Source organism: Mastigoproctus giganteus, chromosome 1 (assembly GCF_048544385.1).
Source record: "Mastigoproctus giganteus isolate SK-2022 chromosome 1, ASM4854438v1, whole genome shotgun sequence".
Classification (NCBI taxonomy): Eukaryota; Metazoa; Arthropoda; class Arachnida; order Uropygi; family Thelyphonidae; genus Mastigoproctus; species Mastigoproctus giganteus.
Window position 1 is genome coordinate 251,944,077 of NC_143575.1, and position 26,576 is coordinate 251,970,652.

At 36.1% G+C, this 26,576-nt stretch overlaps 1 protein-coding gene across 5 annotated transcripts in view; it reads right to left on the reverse strand.

Moving 5' to 3' along the window:
• LOC150091757 (uncharacterized) overlaps positions 1 to 26,576 on the reverse strand; it is a 144,778-nt gene that overhangs the window by 83,444 nt on the left and 34,758 nt on the right. For all 5 annotated transcript variants that reach the window (XM_090385585.1, XM_090385582.1, XM_090385581.1 and 2 more), the window contains 2 exons: positions 18,349 to 18,513; positions 459 to 885 (listed from right to left, as the gene is read on the reverse strand). In XM_090385585.1, coding sequence (XP_090241711.1) covers positions 459 to 885; positions 18,349 to 18,513 — 592 coding nt within the window. The remainder of the gene's footprint in view (positions 1 to 458; positions 886 to 18,348; positions 18,514 to 26,576) is intronic.

Here is a 26,576-nt window from a genome sequence, read left to right on the forward strand (position 1 = left end):
TAAGATTTTTAATCTTCTTAAAGTATAGTCAATATAAAAGGCTTTTATAACAGGAGATCCACTGTGTGTGTGTGTGTGTGTGTGTGTGTGTGCGCGCGCGCTAGGGGGGAGAGGGGGGAGGGAGGGGGAGGGAGGGAGGGAGGGAGAGAGAGAGAGAGAGAGAGAGAGAAACAAAATTAAACAGAAATTTAACATTTTGTTGGACAAATTTGTTAATAAATTTAGCAATAATAAGATTAAACCTTTCCCAAGCCACTACAATGACCATCTGGCTGAATAGCCATGAAGTGCACATTCTACTATAATATGTAATTTTACATAATTTAAAAATTTTAAAGTCAGTTCACAAAAGAATTTCAGATGTCTAGCAAGAATTATTTTTCTGGCAAAATAATTATTCTAATATATTAAAGTATATAAATACTTGTGAAAAATCAAAATACCTATTATATACTAACCATCTGAATCACATACTCTTGATTTTTGTGTTCCACCTGATACTGCAGCTGCTGCAGCTACTGCTGCTTTCTGAATATGAGCAAGATTGGCATGCAACAAAATAGGACGTGATGAGGTAGTTTTGGCACTAGTTGTCTGTGTGGTGGTGGTTGTAACAGTAGTAGTGCTTGATGTACATAGAGGTGGCCCACTGTTTGAAGTCACAGAACTACACACTGTCACAGGCCTGGTGATTGATGGTGTCACACATGTGTTCACTTTTAAGGTTAAAGGTGTGGCTGTCTTAGCAATAACTGGGCTTGCTGCTGCTACTATGGGAGATGCTGTAATTAGCTGCACTGAATTAGGTGGCACTGCTGGCTGTGAAGGTTGCGGTGAAGGGCGAGATTCTTCATTTGAAGGTTTCACTGGATTTTTAGCATAAGACTGAAATAAGTATAATATTTACATTAATCAAAAGCCATCAAAGAATATAATGTATTAATATTTAATGTGGATTATATTTAAAAATAAATATGCCTGATACCATTAAGTCTTAATTTTAAGTCCCAAAACAATTGTAAAAGTGAATAACTTGTACAACTACTACAAAAATGGTGCTTTTGTAGCAGTAATGGATATTTAAGTAAAATGCTGTAAAACTGATTTAAATTATTAAGAGAAATGATGTATAAGACTAGACTTGGCTTGAGCGAGGGAGACAGTCAAAGGTATTTCTCTTATAAATTAGATCCTTACCACGTGTGTGTGTGTGTGTGTGTGTGTGTGTGTGTGTGTGTGTGTGTGTGTGTGTGTGTGTGTGTGTGTGTGTGTGTGTGTGTGTGTGTGTGTGTGCACGCGCGCAGACTTGACTGTAGTGGACATAATGCAACAGGAGATGCCATTGTGTGGGCATGTGCTAGGTAGAAAGAGAAGGAAATTATATAGAAATTTAGCATTTTGTTGGAAGAAGTTGAGTGCTTAAAGGAAAGGATCATTACCCTAAAAGGAATTAAATCAGGGGCTCATCAAATACTCAACTGCTCACCTTAACGTTAGAGCCTACCTTCATGCGCTTGGTTGAGGGAAGGGATCACAGTGAACAAGTCAGAACAGGACATGCTACTCCCACAAGATGTAGATATTCTTGTATATCTATTGTTAGGGAAACGGGGAATTTTTTATGCATAAGGATATGTGAAATGGGACTGGGATGTGTTAGCCATGGACAAAATTAATGACGTTGCAGAAAGGACACAAAAAGCAATACTATTGTACACTAGTGTTCAAAGAAAGTGCATTGCCTAGGAATTTTACATTTCTAACTCTTTTTCGCGATGGTATGTTACATTAATGACTAGCATCAAATAGACATATAAACAACAGATATATAAACATCATATTAATAGTTAAGGCAAAGCTAAGTAATATTTGACAGGTACTCTAAAAATATTCCAAAATGAGCATTTGCAATCTTTATACAACAGTTTCGGTAAATACGACAATTATGGCTGAAATGTTATCACAAGGCCTCAATTTGCTTCAGTTTATCATTTTAAATGGAAAACAAATGAAAAATTCACCAGGTGCAAACTAATATTTAGTTGAACTGCTCCTGGCCCTAATGACAGCAACACACCATCGAGGCATTGACAAGATCAATTTCTGAAGATAATCAACTTATAGTTCGTGGTTCCAAATACGAATTATGGCTTCCTGAAGTTCACGAAGGGTCTTTGGTTTCTCTCTGGCAATTGCAGATTCCATACCATGCCAACAGTTTCCTATAGAATTCAGGTCCGGGCTGTTTCCTGACCAACTAAGAGTTGTAAGGACGACTCTTCCAACCATTTTTTCACCTGTAACAAATGTAAACACATTACTGTTAAACCTCTAATGCACAAATGAAGCTAAAGTAACTACAGAAGTGCCTACTTACACTTTTCACTCAATGACAAGGAGAACAGTCGTCCTGAAAGATGCAGTTTCTGGCAGGTTGAATGGTCTCTAATGGTCGGCAAAAATTTACCTTCCAATATAGCCAGGTATCCATTGGCATTCACGGAACCTTTTATAAGCTGTAGGTGACCTACTCCGCAATACATCCCCATATCATTTGGCTGATAGGAAATTTCACTGTAGACATCATACAGTCTGGATGGTATTCTTCACCAAGTCTACTGCAAATCGTTTGTCTCCCATCAGAGCCATGCAGGTTGAATTTCTTCTCATCCGAGAAAATAACTGACGCTGCTCGGGGGGGGGGGGATCCATTTGACATGCTCCTTACACCAAATCAATCGGGTCTTTTTCATTTTTTGTGTGAAGAGGGGCTTCTTAGGATGATGGGCTACAAGTCCATTTTTGAAGAGGAGTCTTCTGACTGTTTCTACCACTCCTATATGTTCTTCCCATTCTCTTTTCAGCTCAGATGAAGAAGCTTTACAGTTTTTAAGGTATAAGCGCTTCAAAACGCAGCCCTGTTTTGGTGTAGAGACTCGTTTGTGTCTAGTTCCTTTTTTCCTATCAGCAGAACCAGTATTCTTGAGTTTGGAAAGAAATCTAATCATTGTCAACTAATTACAAGACACTCTATAAGCAATATGAGAGGAAGAACATCCTTCCTCATGTAAAGCAAAAATAGCACTCTTTCTTCGTGGCGTCAACTGCACGTAACTCGTCATCCTGACACAAGCAAGGAATGACTGCAACGAGTGTTCTTATATAGCTGAAAGTAAAAGCTGATGCAATATTACATCATCACGTATGCATGTCAATCTTATCTGATGCAATCTGTAAGAAATATTGCCATATACTTACTTTTATTCGGATGCCAATTATAATTTTAAGGGGTGATGCACTTTCTTTGAACACTGCTATATATGTCAGTATTAATGATATTCAGAATAAGTGATCTGGGGGGGTTAACTTAACAGGTATAGGGAAATGCTGAGAAAAAGGAGTGAGTTAAGATTACATTTTATAGTGTGGAATTTTGTTCAGACATGAGGAAGGGATACATGATGAGAGCTTTGTCAATCATTTCAGTCCTGGAGAGATTGCGGAAGGCTAGTGGAATAGAATTTTTCACAGCATGGTATGTACTTATTAGCAGGAGAAGCTGTTTTTATGGGGATGGGATACCCTTAAAAAGAAAACTGTTAGTGTTGGATGATACACAGAATGATAGTTTAATTGAAGTCACTGGCAGTCTGAAACTGATTCTTGGAGTGCTTCCACTAGGACAGGCAGCAACCAGGAAAGCATATGCAGGAGGTTACAAGGTTTGCTGGTGGGTTCAAATGGGACTAGCAGCTATATAGGATGTATATGAGCTGCTAAAAACATGGACAAGTGCACATTTTCTGTTATATGCTAATGACAAGAGCATAGTAAATAATTCTATGTACTATTTAAGTGAACAAATACAGACATTGTAAGGATATTGGAGACATGGTGTCACTTAGACATATGGGATATAGAATTTGAATATGGGAGTAGAATGTGCATAGAAAGCGTATAGTGCTGATTGTCAAGAAGCACTTGGGGGGGGGGGGGGGTCACATCCAACTTTGCAGGTAGAAAGGACATTTTTTTTTATTTATTAAACTTGGCTGTCCCAGCCAGTTTTCTTGGAAATCCTGCCACTTATATAAAATACCATACACATAATTTATGATGTAATACATATAATATACTACTAATACTATTAATAGCCATATGGTGCAAGGAAGCCTGGGGCTTATGCTGCACCATCCAAAAAAATTTCTAAGTTACCCTGTTGTTGTTGTTGTGTTTTCTGGCACAAGGGCTACTTAGGCCATATTGCACCGCCCAAATTAATTGAGTCACTTAAGATAACTGCACGGTGAGCAGTTAGAAACGGTCATACATTTTTATTTGTTTTAAATAGAAAAATAATTCGGAGAGATTTGCTTTCTTACCTATTATGCTATTCAGAGAGAAAGGTTGCTGTAGATCTGAAATGAAACTAAAAGACATTCGTCGTCATTGCTGAACAAGTTACATTCAAGGAGTATATGTTTTACTGTAAATGGTTGTGAGCAGTGCGCACACTGTGGAGGATCGTTTCCTATAAGCAGATAGAGATGTGTGGCCTATACAAGTTCTGGCTAAGATTACTTCTTCTTTTCCATTTTTAGGAAGGCTAGAAGTCCATAATTGTGATTCAGGTTTTATATGGAATAGCTTGTTATTTGGTTGCATTTTCCACAGAAGTGTCCATTGTTCCAGAAATGTTCTTCGTTGTTGTTGTTGTTGTTATTTGGTTTTTAGGAGCATTAGCAACTAAGGCCATATTGCTCCGGGATATGCGGTGGTCATTTCCTGACCTTTCCGCATCCTCCGTATTTGGTGGTGACGGGCTCGAACCCCGGTCTAATCAAGAAGCGTGTGCTGTGCACTGCTGCTCCTTCCCACCTGGCTATGGAGGCGCCTGATGATGTTCTTCGTATATTATGTCTATAACCAGGATGTGGGACTAGGTCATTTGTTGAGGATATGATGGAAGGATGCTTTGCAGCATTATCTGCACATTCATTTCCAAAGTTACCCTGAGAGAGAGAGAGAGAGAGAGAGAGAGAGAGAGAGAGAGAGAGAGAGAGAGAGAGAGTGTCAAAAGTAGAAAGGAATCACCAAGAAAGAAAAGAATGATGATATACAACTCAGGACCCTGAGTGTCAAGCCCATACTCACCAGATGTGAGCCTCTGAGGTTCCTACAATAATATAATACATACTGCCACTAGTTGGTTAATATCCCTGACATGTGGAGCTGGACCAGGGATCTGCTATCTGCATACTGATAATATCCAAAAAGAAAGAAAGTTCTGATAAGTACACTCCTGATAATGTCCACTAGTTGCACTTAAGTCATTTCATTGCATTAGCATAGGCATATGATGCAAGAAAGTAAGATCATCATCCAAAAAAAAAATAATAATAAAAATATATAAATCTATTTTTCACCCATCGACTCACTCTAAATGTTTGTCTAGTTCTGCCTTGAATCAATTTAAGCTATCAACTTCTACAACGACAGATGGAAGTTTGTTCCAGCAAACAACCACATGCTGGCTAAAGGCAAAGTTCTGCACATCTATCCTAAAACTGTCTTTCCTCAATTTGAATTTATGCCCTCTCAGGCAATTATTCTGAGAAACAGGAAGAATCCCATCAGCATTAAGCATGCTCAAACCATTCAAGGCTTTATACACCTCAATCGGATCACCTCGCAGGTGCCTAGTCTCCAAACACTATAATCTGCAAAACTTAAGCCTTTCTTCGTAAGAGGAACCCTTTGTTCCAGTCAATAATCTTGTTGCCCTTCTCTGCACTTGCTCCAACAGTTCTACATCCTTCTTAAAATGAGGCCTCCAGACCTGTATACAGTACTCAAGGTGCGGCCTGACCATTACCTTATACAAGGGGATAATAATCCTTATCCCTGCTAGAAAAATTCCTGTATATCACTGACAAGATACCATCAGCTACTCTTGCAGACTGTCTGCACTGCTCAGAAAATTTCATATCTGCCTGCACAATTACCCCCAGGTCCTTTTCATTCTCTACCACTGTCAATGTAGTACCACATGGTTGATACATTACCCTTGGTTTACTGCTTCCCATATGCAGTACTTTACATTTGCAATGTTAAACTTCAGTTGCCACCTCTCAGCCCATCTGCTCAACTTTTCTAGATCCTGTTGCAGCAGCGTACTGTCATTATGTCATTAACAATTTTGCCAACCTTCGTATCATCTGCAAACTTAGACATGAAGCCATGATATACCATCATCAATATCATTAATAAATACAGAAAATAACAATAGACTCAACACGAACCTTGACGGACTCCACTAATAACATTAGTCCATGAAGAGCAGTGTCCATTGATTACCACTCTCTGTTTTCTCTCACTCAACCATCCCTTTATCCATAGCAGCAATTTGCCTCCAAGGCAACACTGCTCCAATTTGTTCAGCAGTCTTCCATGTGCAACAGTATCAAAAGCTTTTCTAAGATCCAAATATATGATATCAAAGTTATTCACTGCATCTAGTTCCTTTGTGACCACATCATAGTATCCAATCAAATTGGTCAGACAAGACTTCCCCTTAACACAGTCATGCTGTGTCAGACACAGACACAGTCATGCTGTGTCTGAGCTATAACTGAAGTCTTGCCTAGATGATCCTGCAGTGCTTCTTTAACCAGTGCCTCCATTAATTTCCCTGGAACAGAAGTTAAACTAACAGGTCTGTAATTACTTGTGTCGCCCTTTGATCCTCCTTTGTGAATTGGGGTCACATCTGCATATCTCCAGTCCATGGGTACCTCCCCTGAGTCCAAGGAAGCTCTCATAATTATAGCTAAGGGTTTACTTATTTCCTTTGCTGCCTCCTTTAATATAACTGGATCGATCCCATCCACCCCAGGTGCCTTTCTTAGGCCATATCTTCAAAAATTTATCTTGCACAATTTCTCCTCCACTTTACTCTCAGTTATTACAAGATTATCTAGCTTACTGCCAGAGTTTAATACACCTCTGGCATTTCCCTTCCTGAATAACTCCTCATGTGTGAATGTAGATGCAAAATATTCATTTAGTTTGTTAGCTACCTGAGCAGGATCATCAACAGTTGAACCATTGATATCAAGTGGACCAATCTGATTCATCCCCTTCCTTCTAGAGTTTACATAAGTAAAGAACTCTTTGCTGTTCTTATTTGCATCCTTTGCCAAAGATTTCTCGCAATCTGCCTTTGCCTGCCTAACCTCCTTTGTGACTTGGTTACAGACCGGCTTATATCTATCATAGGCGTCCATGTCACCCATTAATTTATATGTATCCCATGCATTTTTCTTCTCTGCCACATCTCATTAGTTCATCTGACATCCATTTAGGCCTAAACTTTGAACAAAATTTCTTAGTTGGTATGAAAAGCCTATTAGCTTCCAAGATTAATTCTTTGAATGCTTCCCATTTTGAATTTGCTTTTGGTAACATCATCAGTTGGTCCCACTGTATAGAATTTAAATACTGTGTCAGACCTCCATAGTCGCCTTTACGGAAGCAAAAACCCTTCCCTTTACACCTGATGGTAGTTACCTCTGAGTAAATGCCACCTAGTAGTTCCTTTATCTGCAGATTCTTAATGCACGAAGAATCACTAGTGATAATCAGATCAAGAGTATTACTGCCTCTAGTTGCCTCCCGAACATGCTGCTGTAGAAAACAATCATCCAATAAAGCCACAAAAACCTTGCTAGTGTGTGAGTGACCAACCCACAAATTCCAGTCAATATCTGGGAAATTAAAATCCCCCATTATAACACACACACACACACACACACACACACACACACACACACACACACACACACACACACACACACACACACACACACACACACAATGGCCCACTCTATTTCCCTGTATAGTTGTTTATTATACTCATCAGAGTCATCAGGCCTATAACACACTCCTACTCTCGATTTTTATTTCCCAGTGCTTATGTCACACCAAACTGACTCGAAACTGCACTGTCCAGCCATGTCGCCTGGCTGTACTTCCTTGGATTTTATGTGTTTCTTAACTAATAGCATAACCCCTCCTCCCTTCCTATACACATTGTACTCCCCTAATTCCATTTCTGCATTCCTTATATGTGTGACACCACGTCTCCAATATCCCAACAATATCTGCCTTTGATGTTTTGAGCAATACCTCAAATTCATCAAATTTATTTACCAAACCCCTAGCACTGGTGTACATGCAAGTATACATGCACCTGTTCTTATTCTTAGATACCCTAACACAGCCCATGTGTTTACTTGTACTGCAATGACTCCCAGCAGTCTCCGAAATCCCCTGCATCTTGTTTTCTAGGCTGCTGCTGCTCATTCCAATAGAAGCAATGTAAGAATCGACTTTTACCAAGAATCAACTTTTAACAGCGGCTACTGTTAATCTATTAGTCCATGTATCCCCCCAAGCTAACAGTTTTCCAACCCACCTAACATTGCCTCGATAGCATCAGCAAATAATTCTACCCCTTGAGCCTTGCACAATCTCTCCAGGGCCGAATTGATCGACAAGGCTCTCATCATATACTCCCTCCTATCGTGTCTGCCCAGACACGATAGGAGGGGACATATGATGCAAGGGGATGCTTTGATATCAATAGTTGATATCATACAGAAGAAGGAAAGGACAGTCCAGCTTGAACCACTGCATCATGAGTAGATATTGTAGATCATATGTAGTGACATGAAGAAAAGAATGAGTGAACCAGTCCACATCACTATAGAATGCTCACTATGATGGTTGCAGCAAAACAAAGAAAATACTACACAAGTCATTGCATAACAATGAGATACAAAGGATAAAAAGAACAGGGCAGAGGGAGGATTATGCTCTCCTCTCTATCCTTAGTTAAGAAACACAAAATATATTGCATCAAGTTGATATGAGTGGCCAGTACAAGTTGAGTCATTTAGTGTGACTTATGCACCAGGAAAACAAAAAAAAAAAAAAAAAAGAAAAAAATGAATAACTATACAGACAAATAGAGCAGCCTGTAAATCAAAATGTTTTACAATGGGGGATTTTAAATTTCCAAAATATCGACTAGAACTTGTGGTTTGGTTACACACATATTAGCAAAACTTTTGTGGATTTATTGGATAACTGTTTTCAACAGTAGCATGTTAAAGAGGCAACAAAAGCAATTCTCTTGATCTGATTATCAGCAGTGCCTCTTCATGGGGATTACTTAAAGAAGTAACAATTGTTGAGGGCAAAGGGAAGGGCTTTTATAAAGGTGATTACAACAGTCTCAGACAGTTTTTAAAATCTATTCAGTGGGACAAACTGATGATATTACCAACAGCAAATTCTAAATTGGAAGCATTCAGGGAAGTAATTTTAAAAGGTACTTAACTTTTTATATCAATTAAGAAGATACTATTCAAAGTTTAGACCTAAATAGATATCAGATGACCTAATAAGACTAAAAGCAGGGAAGAAAAAATGTCAATTGTTCAACTGATATTGTATTGTAAAGTAAAAACCAATAGTCTGCATTCCACATCTTATTCAATAAATATAGATATATTTAAGGTTATTAATATATATGCTGATAAAAAATAAAATATTAGAGTAGGTCCACAAAACAAAAGAGTAGGTTCACAGAACACCACTAGTGCACATGCTATTTGTCAATTAGAGGTGCCTATGTATGTAACATTTAAGACTCTTAAAGCGAATGACTACAATATGCATATTTACTCTGTACTATAATTTCTTGCCAAGTTGGAAGAGAATGTCTGTGAAAAGATGAAACACACTACTGGGAATACAAGAAACCGTTTCATTTGGTCAACGTATATTCTACACATCAAACTTCCTTTCATGATCTGAAAGTAACATGTTATTTAACCAGGTCACACCCACTCTCATAGATGCCAACTTTTGAAAAGCTGGAGATTAGGCATTTGTAGGCAAGAGAAAAACAGGTAGTTTTTTTTTTTTTTTTCACTAACCAGAAAAAAAAACAAGGATTTCTGATTTTTTTTTGTTGCAAAAAGCAGAAATTCTTCCCAAAAAAAAAAAAAAAAAAAGAAAAAAACCATTTTTCAGAAAAAGCAGGTTTTTTTAAAGCCACGCTGAACTAGAAATTATCTTTCATGGGCAAAATATACATTTCATATTAAAATACAGCCACAGGATGGTTTAACAGTACAGTATGCTTTAAATATTAGCTTATGTAACATTTTTCTCTCAGTGGAGTTCTGTTTGGATTTTCTTTTAGATATCGAATGACTATGACAACATCAAGAAATATACTGTAGTTTGCACCTCTTCAGCAATGTTTAGTCAAAGTTTAATTTATAATAATGGCATTGCTGTTCAGACTAGGCTGTGAAGAGCACATTCAAAATGGCAGCAGAAAGAGATGTAAATTCAGTTTTTTTAACCTGGTTGAATATTCTGACAGACAGCACTGCTACGAGGAGCCAAGAATTGGGAAAAAGTCATGAGTTAGGATTGAATTTGAAGTGTCAGCAATTCTGCATAGACAAGATAGGAGGAAGTATATGTTGAGAGCCTTGTCAATCAATTCGGCCCTGAAGGGAATGTGCAAGGCTCGTAGGGTAGAATTTTTCTCAGCATGGTCTGTGCATGTTAACAGGAGAGACTGTTTTTACAATAAATTCTTAATGCAATGGATAGGATTGATGAAGTGATACCAGTTTTCCAATGTCTGGTTTAATGTCACTTAGCAGGAGTCTTAAATCACTACATTTAATAATCTGGAGTCAATTTCTTTGCTTGGAGAGAAGTTGGATGACCACACTAAAGCCAACATAAGACATTTATATATATCACTACTTAACATTCACAAAACTTCATCTGCCAGCTAATTAATGTAACTAATTTATGAGAAAATCAACCTGGCTACCAATAATTGGCTATCTGTTATTTGGTTATTTGTTATTTGGTTTTTTTTTAGGAACATTAGCAACTAAGGCCATATTGCTCCGGGATATGCGGTGGTCATTCCCTGACCTTTCCGCATCTTCCGTATTTGGTAGTGACGGGCTCAAACCCGGTCTAATCAAGAAGCGTGTGCTACGCACTGCTGCTCTTTCCCACCTGGCTACGGAGGCGCCTATTGGCTATCTTGTGATAGTTCTGAATGCAAACAAAGAGACCAAACAAAATAGTTTTGAAAGCAATAAAAGCAGTGGAACTTTAAATATGAAGCGAAGAAGGTGTTTTGCCCTAGGCTCTAGTAGCCTGGTCAATCGCAAATAAGTAATCGACCCCTTGGAAGGGGTGGATTACTTATTTGACCCCTTGTGAGTAATCGACTCCTTGAAAGGGGTCGATTACTCCAACAGCACACCCCTGTTACCCCCTTGCATCTTAGTATCTTCCCCCCCACAGGTAATCCCACATAGAGGGATTACCTGTGTGAAAAGTGGGCAATACCCACCCTCCCTGTAGTATGGCTCACTTTGGGAACCACTATTCTAGACTACTGGCAACATGGCTTAGCATTTGAAAATATGTAATTTATTCTCTTTGAAAATAAAGCTTTAATATGTTAATTTTTTTTAAAAACCTTATTTTTTTTATTAATCATTACTGCCTTATAAATTGGGAGAGGTTATCCTCCCTGGGTTGTAATATATGGGTTGAATTGGAAATGAAAAGCTGCAGAATAAATGTTTTTTTTTTTTTGTTTTTTTTAAAAGGCTAACTATTCGCAGATGTTTATCATGGCTGTATTCTTCAATGAAATTAAGAAAAAAATTCAAATTTGAATGCAGTTTTACTATTTTTTGAAAAAAGAAAAAGATGGAGAAGTGTTTTTGCAAAAATACCATTATGGTACCAACTCTAGTTTGATAGTGAGTCAAATCAAGTCAAAAAGACAGATTCTGTGTTCTAAATCTGGAGAGTTGGCAGTATGCACTCTGCAAAAGCAACAGAAAAAGTTATTTTCATGAAAGACTGCAACCACCATGCATTAGCCAACAAGTCAAGGAAACTTAAAACAAAAATTTTCCTGATAGGATAATTTCCTTCACTTTCTGAACATGTGACCTCCACATTTACACTGGCCAACAAATCAAGGAAACTTATAAAGAATATTTTCCTGACAGGGTAATTTCCTATCATTTTCTGTACATGTGGCCTCCACATTTTCTGGCGTTTACACCACAATATTTGTGGTGTGAACGAGGTTTACAGGGATTCCCACAAAGTATAAGAACAGAAAGCAGATTTAATTACTTAGGTAACTAACACCTAAGGTGAACTTTTATTTTTGATTAGCCATATGCAGTGGGTTGTATACATTAGTGGTGGTCATATTGAAGAAGTGTTCGTGCTGGTAAAGTTTTCAGATAGTCATTTTTTGTGAATTTCTTTATTTCATCTCATGATGGTGGGACTGTTAGTAATGCACGGAATAACCTCCATGCACAAGCACACTGTGGGTGACCACCCAGGTGTGAACCAACGTACAGGTGGTAGATGACTTTCATCAACCGGTGAAATACCACCACTTTGCTTATTGGAGGCTTGAAGTGGCGAAACCCATGTTTAGTCTCTAGAGCAAAGTTTCCGGCACCCCCCCCTCCCCCATACTTCTCCTTCAACCCATGCACGGTACTAAGTACTATAGATTTTGATACCTTTCATGTTTGGGGTTTTCGTAAAAATAAAAAAAAAAGCAGGGGTCAAGGCGTGGCACCACAGGGAGGAATGCCGCCCTTCTGTGTTACCAGGCAATACTAGGTGGTAGATGACTCTCACCAACCAGTGAAGTTGTGGAACCCATGTTTAGTCTCCAGAGCTAAGTTCGGGTCAACCCTTCCCCATCTCTTCCATCATGCAGTATGACTGACGACTTTTGAGGTTATGATGAACATCATGTTGAGATCCAAACTTCCTTACATTTCAAGGGTACAGCTGTAAAACAGTGTTCGCAGGCCAGCCGCTAGTTATTACACTGGACCGAACCTATTGGTAACTCTTTAGGAGGCTTCTGGATCAGCTAGTGTATAATCTTGCTACCCCTACTCTGCCAGATAGTGACTGGAGGGAGTCCGAGAGTAGTGTGTATGCAGGGGGCATTGTCAAAGCCACGTTATGTCAAGGATCTGGGTATATTCTTACCATGTGTATGCCATATCCAAAAATTTCATTACTTCATACAGCTGTCCCCCCCCCACACTTTTTCTTACTATTGAATACACCATGAATTGTCAAACTAATAGAGAAAGCTTATCTGCAAAAGGATTTAAACCTCTCAAACACTTCCTAGTTCATTTCACAAATATACATGGTCTTAATTCTAATCTCTACGAAGTACATTTCCACTTGCAGTCTGCCAAGCCCCATATACTTTTTCTAATAGAATCTCAGTTCTCGGTTGATTCAACTATTGTTTGTTTGTTATTTGGTTTTTAGGAGCATTAGCAATTAAGGCCATATTGCTCCGGGATATACGGTGGTCATTCCATGACCTTTCCGCATTCTCCATATTTGGTGGTGACGGGCTCGAACCCCGGTCTAATCAAGAAGCGTGTGCTACGCACTGCTGCTCCTTCCCACCTGGCTACGGAGGCGCCTGATTCAACTATTGCTCATCTCGGTTGCCCAAACTATTCGCTGTATGATTCCTTTCACCTCAAAGGTGGTACTTGTGCATATGTCCATTCCAATATTCCCTATCAGAGTCTTGGTAATTTGGAATCTCCTTTCTTTGATCTTCTCTGGCTTAAAATCTCTCTACCTCATTGTGTCAAATTCATCTGTTGTCTCTACCATTCTCCCAACACCACTAATCACTTGGAGTTCTTTGACTTCCTCTCTTTGCAACTTGACTTTCTCCAGTCCAACTTTCCTAACAGTGAGGTAATTTTCCTTGGTGATTTTAATGTTCACAACTACAGCTGGCTTCCGTTTTCTAGTCACACTGACCTAGCTGGTAGAGATACTGAGGCTTTTGCAATTACTTATGACCTTGCACAGATTGTTCATTTACCTACAAGAATGGCGGACAATCCTAACCATACGGCCAACACGCTTGATCTTTTTCTCACCAACAACCTTTCTAAGTACACAGTCGAAGTGAGTGGTCCTTTAGGCACCTCAGGTCACAACTTGGTTATTGCCTCTTCTCCAATGGAGCCTTTATCTCATGGCTATTCCCAACATCGTATTGTTTGGCATTACAAGAATGCAAAATGGGATGACCTGCGAGATTTCTTTTCTTCTTTTCCTAGGTCAGATTACTGTTTCAAAACTTCTGATGTCAAATTTACTCAGATCATATCAGTGAAATTATTCTTGTAGGAATGGAATCCTTTATTCCACACTACACTTTACAACCTTGTCCTTTAGCTAAACCTTGGTTTTCCAATAAATGTGCTAAGGTTGTTCAAGAGAAGAACGTTGCATATTGAATTGGCTTGTTTTCAATTCTTCAGTTTCATTTTCTGCCTACACCAAAGCTTGCAACAATCATATAGCAGTTATTAATCAGTCCACACTAGATTTTGAACAGGGTTAAAAGTAGAAACTTGATTCTTGCTCTAATGGTAGTCGAGCATTCTGGTCTCTTGCCATCTCTGCCAAAACCAGATGGTTCTGTTGTCACTTTAGCCAAGGTTAAAGTTGACCTGCTAGCATCCCATTTTTCTTCCAACTCATGTATTAATGATCTTGGTAAAACACTTCCCACCATTTCCAACATGCTCCATTCAATGCCTCCTGTCGTCTTCCGTCAAAAGATTGTCAGAAGGATTTTGATGAATCGATGCTAAGATAGCTCCAGGTCCTGATGATATTTCTCCACTTGTTTTGTTCTCAAAACCTGTGCTCCTGAACTTACTCCTGTTCTTTGCCACCTTTTTTTACTTTCTTATTCTAAAGGTGTTTTACCTTCTGCTTGGAAATTTGCTCATATCCAGCCAGTTCCTAAAAAGGGTGACAAATCCCTCCCATCCAATTATCGTCCCATTGCAATTACTTCTACTCTTTCTAAAGTAATGGAGAAATCAATTAACAGCCAACTCTTAAACTACCTAGAAATCTTCTGTCTGATCAACGATCGCCAGTATGGATTTCATCAGTGTCAATCCACTGGTGATATTCTGGCTTGTGTTACCCATTTATGGACAAATTCAATGGAAAAGTTCTGAAACACAAGCAGTTGCTCTTGACATCTCAAAGGCTTCTGATCATGTTTGGCATAAAGTCTTCTAAACAGGCTTCCATCTTATGGTTTGCCAACTGTTTTTTGGAATTGGTTATCCAGTTTTCTCTCTGATCGCTCACTGAGGGTAATGGTAGATGGCTGTCTGTCTTCTAACTTCTCCACTTATGCTGGTGTCCCCCCAAGGTTCAGTTCTTTCCCTCATTCTTTTCCTCATGTATATTAATGACCTTCTTCCATTGACTGGAAATCCTATCCATAGTTTTGCCGATGATAGCACATTGCATTCCACTTTCCAGTTTGAGAAACCTTGCCTTGCTCAATCAGCTTCAACTTCTTGAATATCCACTACCAATTCCTTAAATGCCTATCTCCAGGTAATTCTCCAGTGAGGAAAAGAAAACCTAGTTGATTTCAATCCTTCTAAAACTCGGTCTTTCTTATATCTCACAAAAAGGATTCTTCTGCTCCTATCTTATCTTTGGTGACATTCTGATTTCTAGGCAAAATGATATATCTCTTTTGGGGTTTACCCTGACTTCTAATCTCTCTTGGCACAAGCACATTACAAATATTGCTTTCTCTGCATCTAAAAAACTTGGTTTTTCTCTTTCGCTCTTGGCATTACTTTTCTTCCGAACAGCTGTTCACTCTGTACAAATTGCAAATCTGCACTACCATGGAATATTGTTCCCACATCCTGGACGGTGCCCCAAAAGCCTCTCTCAGGCTTCTAGATTCCATTCAGAAGAGGGCAGTTAATTAATGACTCCTCTCTAACAGAGTCTCTCCACTCACTGTCTCACAGACATACTGTTTCTGCTGCATGCTTTTTCTACAGATACTTCCATGGGCACTGTTCTTCTGAATTGGCTTCTATAATTCCCGCTCTCTCTTTTAAAACAGTCCGAAAACGTGCTGCCACCAGCCAACATCCATTTACTGTCCAACTTCAAACTCAGAGAACCAATTTTTCATCTTCCTCGTTTATTCATTCAACTGCGGCGTTTTCTGGAACAATTTTCTTCATACGTATTTCCTGAAAATTACAGTCTACATAAGTTCAAGTTTAATGTCAACAAATATCTTCTTTCGTCTTCTCAACCTCCAACACAAGCATGGTACTAAGTACTATAGGTTCTAATACCTCTCGTGTTTGGGGTTTTCATAAAAAAAAAAAAAAAAAAAAATTTGTCCCAATAAAACTAAGTGAACTACTTTCTGATTATTACAGTACTAATATTGATGTCTTGCTAGTGCCTTAAATTTTTATGCATCACTGACTCCAATTAATCTTGTAAAATTAATTATTCCCTGTGTTAATATTCTTCTTATAGTTTACTGTCCTAGTGTAAAAACCTTGTTAATCAGTTTCCCATACACACTATCTCATTTCAAATAAAAATACAATAGAAATGCATGTTAAATTGCCTTTATAGTGGCACTGTTATCCAAAGTCAACAATTATACACAATAAAACATTGATATCATCAGGATAACATAATCTTCTTATTTTTATAACAAAAATCCTTCCTTTGCATATTTACTGCAACACTTGCATAATATTTCCCTAGATATTTCAATATTAAGAAATGCAAAATTACAAATATCTTTTAAGTTTTTACTTACACTATTTTTATTTCAAGCCCCTTAATTACCCATATAACATTCAGTCCAATAGCACAAAACTAAATATTGTAATTTAAAAACAAAAAAGTTCCTGGTCTCATGAAAACAGCAAGATGCCCCCACATTCTTCAACTGCTTGTCAGTTTTGGAGGCTCAGCATTTTTTGAATATCTAGGCTATTAATGTGAAATCGATTATCTTAATATCAAACCAACTCTTATAGTAGTATCTTTAGATAGTATGAATCAGAGCTGTAATACTCAATATTTTCTACGCTGATAATAATATTAGTAAATTAATAAGAGGAGTTTACCTCAATATAGTACGTGGAACACTTCCGTATGATACCCTCCAGAAATTAAAACGGAAAAAACGAAAAAATCGACAACTTACCGGTACATTAAAGTAAAATATAAATAATTAAAGTAAAATATAAATAATTAAATAATCAATTTAACACAATTCAAAATCAATTCAAAACAATTAAAATTCAAATTAACGCAATTAAAAGAATCTAACGAAAATATTCAAAACGATTTTCCTTAGGAAGGAAAATCGTTTTGAATATTTTCGTTAGATTCTTTTAATTGCGTTAATTTGAATTTTAATTGTTTTGAATTGATTTTGAATTGTGTTAAATTGATTATTTAATTATTTATATTTTACTTTAATTATTTATATTTTACTTTAATGTACCGGTAAGTTGTCGATTTTTTCGTTTTTTCCGTTTTAATTTCTGGAGGGTATCATACGGAAGTGTTCCACGTACTATATTGAGGTAAACTCCTCTTATTAATTTACTAGTAGTATCTTTAAAAAGACTAATGCTTTATGATGAGATTTTTACCTTCTTATGGATTCATGGTCTTCTTATGGACTAAATTAGTATCAGTAGTGGCAAAATAATGCAAGGAAGAGAGCTTATACAGACAGAAAAAAATATACACACTTCATTTGCCCATCCCTTCTAATACTTTGTCTGGTAGGGAGATGGTTAAATTCAACTAAATTCAGCAATTTACAACATTAATTTCTTTTACCTAGATAATGTGTGCCCAGTAAACTACAATCTAATCTGCAACATGCAGACTATTGAAAATTTTCTCTGGGTACTTTTTATTTTTTTTTGTGTGTTTTCATTACACAGAATTTAGGTAAATAGCAAAAAATCTACTTTTATCAGTATTGTTAATATTATTTTTTTATTATTAAGAAAATCAAAATAAACTGAGGCATATATATTGAATGAAGAAATGCATTAGTACATACTAACATATAGGCATAGTTCTATTCTCAACTTCACAGTAAATTGTCAAAAAGTGAATTTGCTAAATAACTTAGGAGCAAACTATTAAATGCTCCAAATAAATAAATAAATAAAAATTTACACTATTTATCAAATAAAACATGAGCAATATATTAATATATGCAAAACAATGTATATGTGAATTTTATTTAAAATAATACTAATATTCATCTAAAATAATCTAAAAATGTTATCCCAAATTCAAGAATATACATACTTCAAGAAGCTGCACTAAATCGGGCCTAAAGGTGTCTTCTGCTATATCAAAAGGAGACTTATCAAACTTACTTAGAGCATTAACATCAGCCCCATTTCGAAGTAAACAATGGATGACTGGGACATGTCCACGCTCTACTGCCCAATGAAGTGGTGTCATTTTCAACTGTATATACAATAAGAAAAATATATAAAAAATTTAAATAGCTATATGCAATATAAATAATCCTTTACATTTTATAATATTTGAATAAAAACTTTACAACTTCAAAGGAAGTGGTTAATTTTTACCTTTGGAGCTCTCTTAAATGGATGGGGAAAAGAAAAAAAAAAAAGCCCTTACTTGTTTCCTGTCTATTACAAGGAAATGCAAAACAAGACAACTAAAAACACAGATAACAAAATGGACAAAAAAAATACATAACCTTTCAAAGGTTGGTGGGACATTAGCTGAAATATAAGAAAATATCTTGAAAAAAAACAAAAAAAAACTTAAAGGTAATCAAGTTGTTGTTGTTTGGGTTTTATTGGCGCATTAGCGACTAAGGCTATAATGGTCATAAAAAGTAAAATTTTCAGTGGCCTAATGATTTAGGTCACTAAGTCAAGGTATAAAAACAAGTATAAACTAAAAGACAAATATCAGTAAACAAGTAATAATAACGAGATAGAAAGGTAATCAAGGCATTCGTATATACAGGCAACCCTCGTATAACAAGGTACTTCTACAACATGGTTTTTCTCTAATACAATTGATAAAGTGTAGAAATCGTCGCACAACACGATACTTATCTAACACAGTTTCATTCTAACATGGTTAGCGAATTTTGGAAACCTCACATAACACTGTATTTTTGAACTTTTGTGCAGGGAAAAACTCTGCTATTATGTTGGATGTAATTTTTCAATATTTCCATTCTTTTTTGTGAATCCCCACTTTTGGCTTGCTAATCGTTATGCAAAAAAAAAAAAATTATTGGGAAATCTCCATGTTAGGTTCTGTACTATTGAACTTGTGGGAAAATCTAGATTTCAAAGTGTTATTACTATCAGATAACGTGCTAGGCCATCCAAATGTTGAAGTAATGTTCCTACCACCTAGTACAACTTCTTTAATTAGATCAAGGCATTATGTCTACCTTTGAAACTCATTACATCAGAAAATCGTTACAATGGATTTTGGAAAACATTGATTCCAAATTGAATTGATGGAAAACTGTAGTGATGGAGGCATAGAAGCATTTTTCAATTATGGACTGTATCAGAATCATAGTTTATCACTCAAAGAAGTAAAACTGTCAACATTAAATGCGTATTGAAAAAAAATGTATGGCCAGAGTCAGTTCATTCAGGAAATATGGTTGAACCAACAGAAAATGGAATCCATGCGGTAATAGAACTTGCTAAGTCAGTTGGAGGGGAAGGTTTTGATGATATGACTACTGAAGCCCTCATAGGTAGCACAGTTGGTAGAATCACTGTCACCCCACCCATGTGGAAAAGACCAAAGTTGAAATCCCATCGATGATGGGAGGAATTTTTATGGGTATTTTTTACAACGTGACCGAGTTAGTTGGTCTCAGGTGAGGGTAGTATGGTTTTTTCCTCCAGGAAACAGGTTTTTCATCCAGAAAAATAGAAAATCGAACACAGAGCAAGATAGCCTTAGTTGCCAATGCTCCTTAAAAAAAAAAATAAATAATAAATAATAAATAAATAAAAATATGATTACTGAAGATGTTTAAGAATTACTGGTAGAAAAAGAAGCTGGTGAAGCAGATTTGGTGGAAATGGCATCGGAGGCGAATCAAATCAATTCAGAGGATGATAGGGCAGATGCTTAGTTCCATACAACGAAATTGCAAAGATCTATCAAGCAAAAGTAAACAAACCCAAATTGATGATTTTTTAAAGAGAGCAGAAGATACACAAAATATAGAATGGTGTATTTTGGTCAGTTTTATTAACATTTTGTTAACGAAATGGTGTATTTTTGTTAGCTCTTGGAACGTAACCCCCTTTTTGTACTGGTTCTTAGTCCCTTATAACACGGTTTCGCACTACGCAAGATTTTAAAGAAACTTACCATGTTATATGAAGGTTACCTGTAATCATATCCTGAAATAATGAATCTAGATTTTAAATTAAAAATACCACTTAAAAATATATATATATAAAATTACAATGGTTATAATTTTGTTTTTTTTATGATATAAGAATATGCCAGACCAGTGGTTCCCAACTTTTTTTTTTTCTTTCATGGCACATTTTTTTATGTCTCATTCAGTCTTCATGTGGCACAATTTTCAAATTTGTTTAACTTTGTTTTATATGAAAGTTAAATGGTATATCTATGAACACCATTTAGGAAGGATATACTCATTTTAGGTACGATGTAGAACTGCTGGAACAAGTACAGAGACGGACAACAAGATTAGTGAATGGAACAAAGAGTTGCTCTTACGAAGAAAGGCTTAAGTTCTGCAAATTACAGTGTCTAGGGACTAGGCACCTCCAAGTTTATAGTTTATCTTCCTCTTGTTTGTTTGTTTGGTTTTTAGGAGCATTAGCAACTAAGGCCATATTGCTCCGGGGATATGCGGTGGTCATTCTCTGACCTTTCCGCATTCTCCGTATTTGGTGGTCACGGGCTCGAACCCCGGTCTAATCAAGAAGCGTGTGCTACGCACTGCTGTTCCTGCCCACCGCTACGGAGGCACCCCTTCCCCTTGCCTAGATTAATTTCCTGAGGATACATAAATTCAAATTGAGAAAAGATAAATGTAGAATAGATGTGCAGAAATTTGCCTTTAGCCAGTGGGTGGTTTATTACTGGAGCAAACTTCCATCTGTCATTTTAGAAGTTGACAGCATAAATAATTCAAGGCAGAACTAGATAAATATTTGGAGCAAATGGATGGATGAAATGGGAAGGTTTTTTTTTTTTTTTTTTTAGCTGATGTTGTATAAGCTTGCTTTCTTGCATCACATGCCTCTACTAATGCTAATATAAAAAATTTCATTTGATAATTTTTTTTATTTAGTTTATTTTAAGCAATACCACATTTTCCAGTGTATAAGATGCACTTTTTTTTTACCCCATAATTAGTCCTAAAATCAAGATGTGCCTTATACACCGAGTACTGAGAGCAGTTTTTTAATTTTGGAGTTTTCATTAACACTAACAAATATAAGGTGAGTAACATGGACTCTTAAAAGTAGCATAAGCGGGTTACGTACCTTCTGTACATGTTACCATAGTGTGAAATAGTTATGTTGCTATTTGTGTGTTTTGATTTTCGTTCTGTTAACAATGTCAATACCGTAAGTAGTAATTGTTGTATTTAGGTGTTTTGCATTAACACTAACAAATATAAGGCGAGTGACATGGACTCTTAAAAGTAGCATAAGTGGGTTACGTACCTTCTGTACATGTTACCATAGTGTGAAATAGTTATGTTGCTATTTGTGTGTTTTGATTTTCGTTCTGTTAACAATGTCAATACCGTAAGTAGTAATTGTTGTATTTAGGTGTTTTGCATTATAACTTTATTTTGAAGAAAGTGGAAACCTTATTTTTTTATTCACGGATAATGGCCGCATTAAATAAGAACAAGAGGATTTCTTATATTGTGGGCTATAAGTTGCTTGTAGAAGCTTATGCAGAAATGTATGGCAATAGAGCAGCTTCGTGTCATTTCTGGCCCCCACCAACCGAAAAAATTATTAGAATTTGGCTTAACTTCAATAAACAAGGCAAAAAGATGTCTATGAGGCAAAAGGGGCACAGTGGCTGGCAGTAGCAGCAGCAGTTATTTTGGATTGGGTTTTAAACCACTGTAAAAATGGAATAGCAATATCTACTAAGATGATACAAATAGCAGCCCAGAAATTTGCCTTAACCCCTGGTATCTTAGACGTCAAAGGTGAACCATCTTGGTGCTACTGTTTTTTTATGAAGAGAAACAGGCTTTCCATGAGGACTCGAACAAAGTTGGCTCAAAAAATGCCCCCTGAATATGAAGAAAAAATTATTTCTTTTCACAAATACGTCAACAAGTGCAGACAGAACAAAATTATCAAAATGGGACAAGATTGCTAATACGGATGAAACACCAATAACCTTTGATGTTCCATTAAATAAAACAGTGAGTTTTACGGAAATTGACTTTTCAAAGTCAATTTCCATAAAAACTAGAGTGCACGAAAAAACTAGATTCATAGTTGTGTTCTTGTGTTGTGCCGATGGAACAAAACTGCCACCCTTTCTAATATTTAAGAGAAAAACACCTATAAAAGAAAAAACACCACTTGGAATAATTCTACACACATAAGGAAATGGATGGATGAATGAAGGTGGAATGAAGAAGAAATGGACAGAAAAGGTGTGCAAATGAAGAAACGGAGCATTGATGAAAAAATAAATCACTTTTGGTGTTGGATCACTTAAAATCTCACATCACAAATTTAATTTTTAAAAAAATTTAAAGAAGCAAACACAGAATTGGCTATAATTCCAGTAAGCCTGACTTCCCAGCTTCAACCACTTGATGTATCTCTCAACAAACCCTTAAAAACATACATGAGTGAAGAGTGGAACCATTGGATGAGAAACACAGAAAGCCATGAATATACTTGGGTGCACTTCATTTTAGTGCACCCAAGGGAGCACGAAAACGAATTACTGCACAGGTGTGTTGGTGGGTTAAGGATCCCTGGGACAAAGTAAAGAAGGAAATAGAACAGAACCTCTTTTAAAAAGTGTGGAATCATTAGATGCGATTCATTAGATGGGACTGAAGACTTTTGTAGACTTCTGTATGTTCATGCAAAAGTATGAATATTCATACTTTTGTATGAACATTCGGATGATGAAGATGAAGAACAGAATGTTGTTGTTGTTGTTTGTTATTTGGTTTTTAGGAGCATTAGCAACTAAAGCCATATTGCTTCGGGAATATGCGGTGGTCATTCCCTGACCTTTCCACATCCTCCGTATTTGGTGGTCACGGGCTCGAACCCCGGTCTAATCAAAAAGCATGTGCTACGCAATGCTGCTCTTGCCCACCTGGCTACAGAGGCGCCAGAACAGAATGACAGTGAAATTAATTTTGGTAGTGAGAATGAAAGTGAAGGTGACCATTCTGGATTTTAATTGATAATGGCTCTTGAATTCAATTTTACATTATTAAAATTCTTATAGTTATAATTCTTGTAATTCTTAAATGTTTAAATATAGTTATATGAAAAAAAAAAAAATATATGATTTATTTATTTTCACATTTTATTATTAAAAATTTTTGGGGCTTGTCTTGTACACCGATGCATCTTATACACCAGAAAATACGGTAATCATTAAAAATTTAATATTATAAAAATATGATATGAATATTAAAGAGCATTAAAACTGGCAATGAATACTGGGTTTAACAGTAGACAGGCAGATACAATGACCTTCTGTATTTTACAACTCTGCACAACCCTTTGGCTTGAGCATTTTCATGGTTGAAAATGCAATGTTGCATTGGCAGCAAAATATCTAAAAGCTCTTCCAGATATTGCAGGATATACTTTTCCCATGAATAGCAAAAACACAGACAGAGAAAGATAATGAAATTTTATTTTAAACATCATGTTGCAAAATAACTTGATAAGTTCTTCCATTCTAAAAAAAAAAAAAAAAAAAAAATGTAAAACGAAAAGACTATATTACCAGTTCAGTTCAGCAGCACAGTGATATCCCTTATATATGTTGCTTTTGGATGCATTTCTTTTATAAATAAATTTTCAATAACCCAAAAATATTCTATCACAATGTAAAATTCTACTCCACTATAGTCAAAGGCTGCTGAGGTTAAGCATGGAACCACTTGACATTGCAAATAACTTATAATCATAAATGTATACATCATGTTACATTATTTCTGAGTGTTACAGAATGTGAAAGCAAACATAGCCTTTGCAACACTATACAAGCAAGTCAAAACATTACTACTGCCATACCAAGTATTTTTTCATCATGATAGAGTACAGGTAATTACTGACTTTATGAGTTAATTCGTTCCTAGTGTGCACTCATAAAGTGGGAATTTATTACCCATAGACAATGTTAAAAACAGGGGTTATGTTCTCAACAATGAAATTAGTTAGCCAATTAGTTTAAGTTTAAACTGATTGATTTATCCAAAGAAATGAAAACAGCCTGTAAAATCAAGTAAATTATAATTTAAAGAAATTATTTATGACTTACAAATGTTAAAGAATGTTTATTCTTCATTATCGACTAAATGCACATTCGTTGATCACTCATTGTTGGGTCAGCACTTGTTGGTTTGTTGCACAAGGAGTTGTCGTCGTCTTCAGAAATGCTTCAAGCGGCATTTGTTTCTAAGATAATATCTTCTCTTTTCTTTATAAATTTCACGATAGCATGCATAAGCATTTTTAATGGCATGCACAAATTCCAACTAACTAACACGATACGCGCAAGTGAGATTGCAACTAACACGATTCGCATGGAGTAATAAGTTTACAAAGCTTAAAAAAAAAGAATGAAGAGAAGATTCTGAAAATTTATTTATGTTTTTTATATGATTGAAGATTGCAGTGCAAGGTAAACACATTTCACCATAATAACATAAAACCACACAAAATTCCAACTATTGATATTTTCAAATTGCTAAATGCAATAACATATATATATCTATCGGTAAATGCAATAACATTGAGTTTACCTGTTTATAATTGATTGCACTAACAGAAAAGCACAATAAACCGGAAAGTGCATATTGTTTTTATTGTTTTATGGTAGTGACCTCCAGAAATGTGTTTTTGAAAAATATCACAAAGGTGTTCAAAAATTGATTCTTATAACGAAACATATAACGATGAAAGTGTAGTGCATTTTAATGATTTGAATTGGTAACCGATACAATTTACATTATAAAAATTACCTTTTAGAGAGATAAATAGTTTAATTAAATAGCAAAAATTAACTTCCGAGGTCTTGGAACGAATAACTAAAAAACAATGTGTTATTGGGTTCATTACGATATTTTTACGATACAATGGTGTCTCAGGAATGTATTATATCGTAAAGCGGGGTGCACTGTATTGTATAGCTACACACGTGGTGTGAAATGTGGTATTTATGAATGTTTAACATTCTCTTTTTTTTTTGCAATTAAAGTTCATATTTTCGATTTTGTTGATACTTGAAAAAAAAAACCAAAAAACTCATAAACCCGGGAACTGCCTGTATATGCAATATGCTAATATTTAATGCTGTATAGCTTTGAGTATATTCATCGTAATATACATATATGTGGTCCATCAACTCAATCTGGAGCTTGTTCTGTAGTATTGTTTTTCAGGTATCTCTTTAATATGATTATAATCTTGAAATATCTGTGTGCAAGCTCATAATCATGACTTCAAATGACTCATAGTAAATTCCCTACAGAATATGAATTGTACAAGACAGTATATGACATATACAAAAAAGTAATAATTTTAAAATTAAAATATCTATTAGAGTGAACTGCATAAATTTTAGTACCGTCAGTACTGTTCAACTTTCAATATGAGATAATCACTGAGATAACCAACTGGAAATATAAAAATTAATTCAAAATAACTTTACTATAAATACAAAACATTGCTTGCCGCCATGATTATCGAAGAAAATGGAATACTAAATATAGCATGAAACTAATGTAGAAAATCAATGGTACAGTTAGGGTTATACTTGGTAGGATGTAATTCTGATACTAATAATCAAATAAAAATAATAAAATCATAAAAATAGGAAAGAAACAAAGCAATGCCCACCCTCAGCAGTGCAACATAACTTCCCAATCAAGGAGATGCGCCCTCACATCCTTAATTTTTTTTTTTTTTTTGTAAATATATCTGTTAGTTGTCCCACTCTTCTAATCACTTTCCTAAAAAAACAGTAACTTTCCAATAATAGTACATGTTTGAGTGCATGCACACACACAACCTGTTTTGATCTTGACTGTATCCACAGTAGCTGAACATAAATGGAGCTTACTGCTATTGACCCTGTCTCCTTTCGAATTTCCTTGAAAGGTACTTAGTGTAGTAGAATTTCTACTACACTAAGTACCCATGGCACCACTGACAGCTAAAATGTTAGCATATACAATTTGATGCTGTCAACTTATTGAAATAAGTTGACAACATTCAAAGCTCAATGACAGCACTCTG